Here is a 9,203-nt window from a genome sequence, read left to right as displayed (position 1 = left end):
AGCTGTGACTTTATATTGTCTTCTTTAATATTTGACCCAACTTAAGAGTTTTCTGTTACTTGCAACCCAACAGCCAACAATTGTAGAGAGTGATAAATGCTCCATAAAATAAAAGTATGACAAAGTGTCGGGTGATTGAGAAGGTCGGATCATTAGCTAGGAGAAGCGATGTTTGTTTAAGCATTTAAGCTGGTCTTAGTTTCAAGCACACCCTTTTTGTGGGGTTTTATTGAACTCATCTTCGGCCATCATTAGCCCCTAGTCCATCCAGGTGGAAATGGATGTGCAAAGGCCTTCAGTGCTGGGCATGGCACCTGAGATCTGAAAGCCCCAATAAATTTGGAAGGTGAAAGGTAGCCTGCCATCTGTCCCTCCCTGTCTCTTGGTAAGCTAAGGGAGTTCCCCAATGTCCACTCACACTGTGAGCAGTCAGCCACTTCTTAACGGTTTTCCTTCACTACTGTTGCAGAGAATGAATCACATGTCTCCCAGGTTGAGAGCTTTCCTCTCTGAACCCATTGGAGAAAAGGATGTAGTCTGTGTAGATGGGATCAGCCATGAACTTGCAATCAATTTGGTCACCAAAGGTTTCAACAAGGTAATTCCTTTTTCCTTATTTCCCCAACTTCTCTTCCCTTAGTCCTGCCAGGTGGCAGCCACTGCCACATGTGCCTATAAGTGGCCATGAGAGAGCAAAGCTGCCACTTGGCAGGGCGCCACATGCTTCTGTGCTACAGACCCCACCCACACGCTTGAGCAGCCTCAAGGACCAGTGGGTGATGGGAAAATTGGATCTCTTTGGCTTAGTGCTGCTGAGCCAGGCATGATTCATCTGGTGTTCAAACACCCAGGCGGTTCACAGAAGTGAGCCAGCCACCCGAGTCTGGGGCTGAGCTGTTAGGATGGGTGGTTTGGATGCACTCCCCCATCCCTGAAGAGACCTGCAGAGTCTCCCTGGCTCCATCAGGGCCACCAGCCTGGGGATGACAGGCAGAATAACAGCAGCCGAGGGTCTACACCAGAGTAAGAGGACGTGAGTTGTTCAAAGATGTCACTCACAACCCAAGAATGGGCTTAGGGATAGCTGATGGAATCTGAACATTCTTGTCTGTATACTAGTAATTGTTTCTATGGTGCTATTATAAGGCTGCATGGAACTTTAGGACAGAAAAGAAAGTGAGCACACACAGAGGTGGGCAGGAATTCACATGGAGCCTTGCACGCTCTGTCACGCGAGGCACCACCGACAAACTGAAGTGCCGCTTACTCCCTTCAGTTTTCAACATCAGTCTCCACCACCAGGCAGGGCAGTGCAGAGACACCCACAGAGGCTGGGAACTGCGGCGTGCACAGCTGTCAAGCAGTTTGGTTCGCACACGTACTGTGTGCAGCTGTTTCCAGGAGGTTGTCTGAGCTACTGGGCCTGTGGTTTTCTGATGGGCACACTGCTTTGCACCAGATGTTAAATACTCTTAACACCCCAAGCTAGCAGCCAATTTAGTATCCAATAGGTGGTATAGTTAGGAAGTTGGAGCTTCACCACTGAGGTACATTTGACTCTTTCCTCTCAGATAAAGGAGATAACACCACTCCCCAGCATGTAACAGAGTAGGCAAGTCTGACTAGGAGAGACATGTTAAATTAAATGTTCTTTTAAGAAAGAAATGATTGTCCTTCTTACTTTTCTATTGTGGTGTAGCATACTTTCATTGATATGCAGAGTACAGCTGAATGAATTTTTGACAGATATTTATACATCCATGGACCCATTGCCTGGATCCAATGGTCAGATGCTTTCAGAATTACAGATGGTTCTCTTGTGCCTCTTCCAGATCAATGCCATCTCTCCCTCCCAGAATAACCAGTATTCTGGCTACTACCACCATTGATGTAATGTTTCCATAATGGTGAGGTTTTATTGTTGGTCAGCCATAGTCACCAGTTTAAAAAATAATTTTATTTACATATAGTAAATGTCACCTTTTTAGTACTCAGCTCTGCAAGTTTTGACAGGTGCATGCACTCATGTAGCTACTATCACAGTCAAGACATAAAACAATTCTGTCACTCAGAAATGTGCCCCATGGTCTTCATAGTCCCCACCCTCAGGCCCTGGCCACCACTGACTTGTTTGTTTTCTGTCCCCGTAGTTTTGCCTTTTCCAGCTTCACTGTGTTTTTAATGAGAATTGCAGGTGGGTGACAGGGACGTTTAAGACAAGGAAATGGGTGACTGAGAAATTCTCAGGCATCGAAGAACTTGCTACTCAGAGTCGGGCTGCAGTGGTAACAGCTCTCTTGCCCTTGTTTCATGGGTGCTGGTTCTTTCTGCACCCTCCCTGAGGGCCTGCTGGGATGCAGACCACAAGGCTGCCCTGAGCCCTGAGCCATGAGCACTCTCCCAAGACACCAAAGCCCTGGAACCCAGGGCCTCATGTGAATGCCTGGATCACACACAAGGGAACCCAACCCCAGTGCAGACACAAATATCACTCTGTTTAGCAAGAAATTGGCAAACTCCGCAGAGGGGGAGATCCAGACCTGCTCACTATTCGGACTTGGAGTTGAGGGAAAGTGTGCCCATGGGCCACCATCCTGCCACGTGGTCATGGCTGTCACAGGAAAGAATGAACATCCCTGGTTTCAAGGTGGCCACTGTCCAGATCGTAGGAGTGTGGGGCTGTCTGCTCAGGATTTCTGTCTCTACACCATCATTCCTTCTGCCAGATTTTCCTGAACTTTGGCCCAAGGAGGGAGTAGGGCAGTTTCTCTTCTCCAGGGTTAGGGGCTGAGTTGCTGGAGTCAGGAGAGGGGTTGAGCGGGCTTCTGGCAGGGCCATGATAAGAGTACACGATTCTGGCTTCCCTTGGGAGCAGGGTGGAGCAAGCTAACTCTCCCTCCCCAGTGATGGAAGGTAGCAGGGTGGAACGAGAGAGAAAATGGAGAAGGGAGCATCAGGTTGCAACTTGGCTCTGGAGGCTGCAAGACGAGGCCCTTCTTCCTGCAGCATTCCTGGAAAGTTTGCCTCTGGCCTTGCGTACCATGCATTCCCTGGCTTTCTGGCTGCTGAGCCTGCTGGGGACATGGCAGCTCCGATTACCACCCTGGTGGATGCTAGCAGCGAGGCCTTCAAAATGGCAGAGGACTCCATAGATGCCAGGCCAGACTGTGGACATTTGGGATGTGCAAATATGGGGCTGAGGAAAACAGGAGTCTTAACCTTTCGATTCTCAGTGATTCTCTCTGGAGAATGGGATGGGCCACATGGAGGAATCAGAGGAATTAACGTGTGCCTGAGGCCTGGAGCCCACCAAAGGTACTCAGAAGTGCCACTTACTATTATCATCATCATCATCAAGGTTCCCTCTCCTTGGACAAAACTCTATGTTTCTTGATCCTGTTATATTCACGTCTGTACCTCCCACACCCACTGCAACAATAGGCTCAACTAATTAAATTCAATAAATTTTAATTTTTTAAAAAAATGTTCAATTAAAAAACATCTCAGTGCCGAAACCAGTTTGGCTCAGTGGATAGAGTGTCGGCCTGAGGACTGAAAGGTCCCGGGTTCGATTCCGGTCAAGGGCATGTACCTTGGTTGTGGGCACATCCCTAGTAGGGGATGTACAAGAGGCAGCTGATCGATGATTCTCTCTCATCGATGTTTCTAGCTCTCTATCCCTCTCTCTTCCTCTCTGTAAAGAATCAATAAAATATATATTTTAAAAAAAAATTCTCAGTAAAATCCACCCCTGAACATTCAAGAATCCTTATAAAATAAAATGATATCATTCTAAGCAACTATAAATGTTTTTTAGGATGATATCAAATAGCAGTTTTAAATGTCCATAAAATCCTGGCCTTTTCTCTTTTCAACAACTGGACTATGACTCAAAGTAAAAAGCCCAAACTCTGATGCTTGGGCATGTTTTACGACTGGGATTCAGCTTTTATTTCATTTCTTTTTAAAAAAATACATTCCTTTTGGTCAAGATGAAGTTGACTTTGTTTTACGGAACTGTAAACAGAGGCCAGGAGTTTTCCTGGAGAGGTCCCAGGACTCGAGGGGTGGACACTGGTTCTCCTCCATTCCAGGCTGGAGAGCCTCCAAGCCACTCCGAGAGGTGGGCACTTAACAGGCTTCATTGTTTGGGGGCTGGGCCAATCTGTGGTCATATGGCCTTTTTTTTTTTCTTTTTTTACCCTCACCCAAGGATATTTTTCCCATTGATTTTCTGACAGAGTGAAAGGAGAGAGGAGGGGGCAGGGATAGAACAAGAGAGAGAAGTGACCCTTAGGTCTGCAGGTTGATGTTCTAACCACTGAGCAAAATTGGCCAGGGTGGTCATATGGTCTTGGAAGCCCCTCTCTCCACGTGCTCCTTGCTCCTCATCAGCCAGAGTGTGATTAAAATGGGAAAAATAAAAAAATGAAACATTGTGGGGGGGAAGTAGTTAGAAAACTAGGAATGGCATAGACTAGGAATCCTGGAATCTTTATTTTACATGTGTTTTTCATCCTCAGAGACTCTTCAGAAGGGAAATATGGGTGTGTTTTGTGCTTTCTGCTCCACCCCCAGGGCTGTGCCTCCAGCAGAAAAAAGGAATTTATGCTATTCAAATGCTCTCACATTGAACTCACTTAATTCCATTTGTAGGATGGGGCAGGGTCTACTACGTACCTTCAAAGATGCAGAAACTGAGGCCCAGGTTCTGTGGGTTCTCATGCAGAAGCAAACTGGTGCTAAGATGCCCTTCAGCTGTTAATCCCATGTGTAGTGGCTCTAAAGCTAGGGAGATATTTTCTCCAAAGGGACACTTGGTAATGTCTAGAGATGGTTATGAGTGTCACAATTCAGGAGAATGGGTGTGTGCTCCTGGCATCTAGTTGGTGGAGGCCAGGGTCACTGCACAGGACACCCCTCCAACACACACTTATACAGTATATCAACAGTTCCAATGGCTAGAAACCCTTTGCTAGAATAATTGAGAAAGTAGCAGAGTGAAGAGCATCTCTAACAACGTGTGTGTGTGTGTGTGTGTGTGTGTGTGTAGGAGAGAAATATGAGCTCAGAGACCAAAAGGGAGCGTAAGAGGAATGCTAGGCTCTTGCTACTCAAAATGTTGTCCTTGGACAACCATCAGCCAGGAGTGTTAGAAATGCAAGCTCTCAGGTCCAAACCCCAGACTTACTAAGACAGCACCTGCCTTTTAACAAGAGTCCAGGTGATTCATGTGCTCATGATTCATGAAGTTGAGAAGGACGACTCTGGTTCATCCCAGACGGGACAGCCTCCAACCCTGCCCTGAGGGATGGACATTTACCTTGACCTTACATCTCACTAAGGGCCTGTCCCCAAATCCCCATAACCCACTCGGGGTTTTGGGAACCACCAGTCTCCCTCAAATGTGACCTGCCCTTCCCTCCTCATGCTGGAGGAGGAAGAGCACATCTGATCAAGTTTATTATAACCTTTCCCATTTTTCTCCCTGCCCCATCCCCTCTCCACAGGCCTACACCCTCCTGGGACAGTTTCTTCTGATGCACAAGAACGAAATGGAGTTTCAGAGGTGGCTCATTTGTTGCTGTGGTGCCACGGAGTGTGAGGCCCAGGAGAGCACTAACTGCCTGAAGGAGTGGTGCTCCTGCTTCCTATGAACACACCCCCTTGCTCAGCTGCCTGCGTAATGACACGTTCTGTACCTAGGCCCAGGCTCAGAGTCGTTATTTTTGCTTTTAATTTTAATGATACATGCTTGTTACAAAAAAATTGATTCATGAATATATAAAAAGGATAAACACAAGAAAATGACCCAAAAACCACAACCTAGAAGTGACTATCATTCCCCTTACATCCTGACAAACATCTCAGCATATATTTTGTATAAAGAGATGAACGATCTTGCTTAAAAATGGGAATTACATTTTGTCAGTGTATTAGTTATCTATTGCTGCATACCAAATAAACCCTAAACACAGTAGTTGAAATAATAAGTTTATCTCACGTAGCTCCTGAGGGTCAAGAATTAGCCAACAGGTTGATTTCTGTCTCAGCTTCATGTTCAGGTACTGTCATGTGAGCACTGTCTGTTGTAGTAACTCTGAGACTTAAGTTGATGGAGATTCTCAGTGTGTGTTTGTATGAGTACCATTCCGTGGGAGGGAGCCATGGTGGATTACATACTGTCTTTCAAAGCCTCTGCCCAAAATGATCCCTCTGCTTATGTTTTTATTTCATTGACCAAGTCACATGGTCATACCTAACTCCAAAGGGGAAAGGAGTCTTCTGAACTCAGAAAAAGTGGAAATATATCAGGACACCAATACTCAATTAAGGTCATTATTTTTCCCCAGAATGCCTCATGGCTGTTATATTTCCTAAGTTTATAATATGACTGGGATGATTCTATTAGGGTCTTTTTAACTCGCCTGCTTTGCTTCTTTAGCTCTCCCCAAAAAAGAGTCCAAAGAGAAGGATTCCAGGTAGACAATTGGTTGGCCCAAAGATTTGAATAGCTCTATCTACTGAGAGCTCAGGTTCTGACCATCCAGAGCCTTTCCCCTGCTCCCTCCTGCACAGAGCAATTCTCCACTAAAATCGCCATGGGACTGGAAGTCACTCCATTTCTAAGATAGACTGGTTGGCTGTAGGGAAAGGAGAGAGGGAAATAGCTTTGTCCCTCACTCTATTTTCACATACCCGACTCCCCAGAATCTCCCTCACAGACATTGGTAACGTTTCCCATCAGCTATTCACTCCCTTGTGTCAATTTTTGTCTTCTTCGTAGATAAAGTTATTGCTTCAATTCTTCAATTCTCCCTGTATGCCCCACCTTTGTGGTAAGATTTTGCAGTTCCACTAGAGGCAGAGAAACTCCCAAATATAGACTTGGCCAGTGTCACAAGCCTGAAATGACAGTGTGCCAGTCCTGAGGCACATTTCCCCTTGCTCTACCCTGCCTCTGTTAACACCAAAAAAAGAGCTACAGCCAGTGCCTCATTATCCTGGATGAGTTGACTCAACGCTGCTAAGCCTAGGTTTCCTCACCTGTAAAGGGGGAGGGGAAATAAGGCAATTACCCTGCCTTGCAAGGTAAATGAATTGAAATAGTACCTGTTAGGATTATGATGCATAGCAGGAACACTGTCCCTGTTCTTCAAATCTCCTCAAGCCGAGCCTCCTCAGAGCTTGGTCATCATGTGGCACTCAGGAGAGAATTCACAGCTGCGAATTGGAAGAGAGCCCAGCTATCAGCTTCTCCAATCTAGTTCTGTCCCACGTGCAAGTACTGAACACTGTATGACGAGTAGGCACACACTCTTTAAAAAAAAAAACACAAGATTTTTATTGATTTCAAAGAAGAATGGACAGAGAGAGATAGAAACATCAATGATGAGAGAGAATCATCGATCAACTGCCTCCTGCATGCCTCCTACTGGAAATCAAGCCCACAACCTGGGCATATGCCCTTGATTGGAATCGAACCCGGGACCCTTCAGTCCACAGGCTGACGCTCTAACCACTGAGCCAAATCAGCTAGGACAAGGGACATACTTCTTAATGGGTGATTAGAAAAGGACAATTAATGAAAATCAGATTATTTCAGATTTTTATTGGGATCTTGTTAGGGTCACATTAGCCCATGGAGCCCCAAAAGCATTTTCAAGGACACTTCAGGAGGAGTGGGCTTGCATTGTGCTCTCCACTCAGTCTAAGGCTCATCTTCTACTCGGCAGGGCAGCTGTTTCAATGATTTGGGAAAGAGTTGGTGCCTGAGAATATTTAAATTGTCACGGATTTGACCAGCATCATAAACAGGAGCTGAGCTGTCTGCAAGGAAGGGGGAACCAGATGTTGACTCTTGGCTCAATATCTGTAGTCTAGAAATATTCATGAATCAATAAATGATTTTGATTTGAATTTATGGGGTGTCTAAGGTTCTGAGGAGGGCTATGGAAAAAGCAAGAGAAGTATGAGTTCCTCTAGCTTCAAGGAGCTTACAACTTAATCAGAGGCGATTGGGAAAAGAGAGGGCAAAAAGCCAAGGTGTTAGGAGGTGTATATTAGTTTGAGCCCCCCACCCTGAAGCAGACCCTGAGACATGGTCTGAGGGGTCATAGCTTATTCAGGAGTGCTCCCAGGAAATGCTGGTAGGGGAGAGAGGAATGTGGCTGGGAGGGCAAAGCAGCCGATAAAAGTGTGCCATCACTCTTATCACTGTGGGCAACTGGACCTCAGTGCTGCCGGGAACTCCAGGAGCCAGTGTAGACAGGCATTTAGTGACCCCACCCTGGGGTATCTAAACACCACTCTTATCAGTCATTTGTGGAGTGCTGCTCCTATAGGAAGTTAATCCTTCAGCTCTTGAGCCTGCCACGTGGGTAAAATGAAACTCATTGAGAAAGCAGTCAGGCAGAGAAATCAGGCACTGGCAGCTGGAAGCCAGGCCAGCCGCATGCATTGAAGAGGAAAGAGTGAGGGCACATGGCGAGCAGGGTGCCCACAGCTTCTGCCACGCTGGGTTTTGGAGCAGGACAAGCTTGGCTTAGAAAACAGATCCACCCCTTACCACCCATTCTAAGACCTTTCGAAAGTCACCCTGTTGGCTCAGCTGCCCAACTGTAAAATGATAATGATAAGAGTATCTACTCAAGCATTAGGAAGATTAAAATTCTTGGCACCTGCTAAGAGCTTCCTACAAGGGTAGCTCTAAAAACCTAGGTATTAAAATGTGTGGCACAGATTGTGTATTTGTATGTCTATAAAGGAGAGCTGGCTATGGGTGAGAGTGGTCAAGGAAGGCTCTTAGGAAGAGGTGACATTTCAGCTTGGTGTTAAAAGGGGAAGGTCAGGGTTGAATAAGCAGAGGGTGGAGAAGTAGGAGGGGAAGAAGGCTGATAGACAGGGGAGAGAGAAGGAGCTTCAAGGGGGAAGACAAACACAATAGGCCCAGAAAGAGCCAGTTGTGGGACCCTGTAGGAACAGGTAAGGGGTAGGCTGGAGTCTGTAGAGTAAGAGGCCTCCTCCGATTGCCCCAGATAGAAGCTGAGTGTGAGCTGGTAGCTGGCTCCGTTTGAGAAGCCAGTCACTGCAGGGTCTCCAGCCTGAGGAAGGTTAGCACTCTGCAGCAGTCAGTGGGAGCTGGGGCCCCCACCCATGTTGATAACCCAGAATAAGTTGGCTCTGTTCACCACACCTTAGAA

At 46.5% G+C, this 9,203-nt stretch overlaps 1 protein-coding gene across 1 annotated transcript; it reads left to right on the top strand.

Annotated features, from left to right (window-relative positions):
* Nucleotides 1-472: 472 nt before the first annotated feature.
* On the top strand, nucleotides 473-5,657 carry BANF2 (BANF family member 2; the record flags this gene model as incomplete). The annotated part of the gene is made up of 2 exons (XM_084889047.1): nucleotides 473-598; nucleotides 5,511-5,657. The coding sequence occupies 2 exons, from the start codon at nucleotides 473-475 to the stop codon at nucleotides 5,655-5,657; spliced, it is 273 nt and encodes a 90-aa protein (XP_084745173.1).
* Between the last annotated feature and the right edge of the window lie 3,546 nt (nucleotides 5,658-9,203).

This window comes from Pipistrellus hanaki (genome assembly GCF_964339955.1).
Source record: "Pipistrellus hanaki genome assembly, chromosome: 6".
Lineage (NCBI taxonomy): Eukaryota > Metazoa > Chordata > Mammalia > Chiroptera > Vespertilionidae > Pipistrellus > Pipistrellus hanaki.
This window is presented reverse-complemented; position numbering and strand designations above follow the sequence as displayed.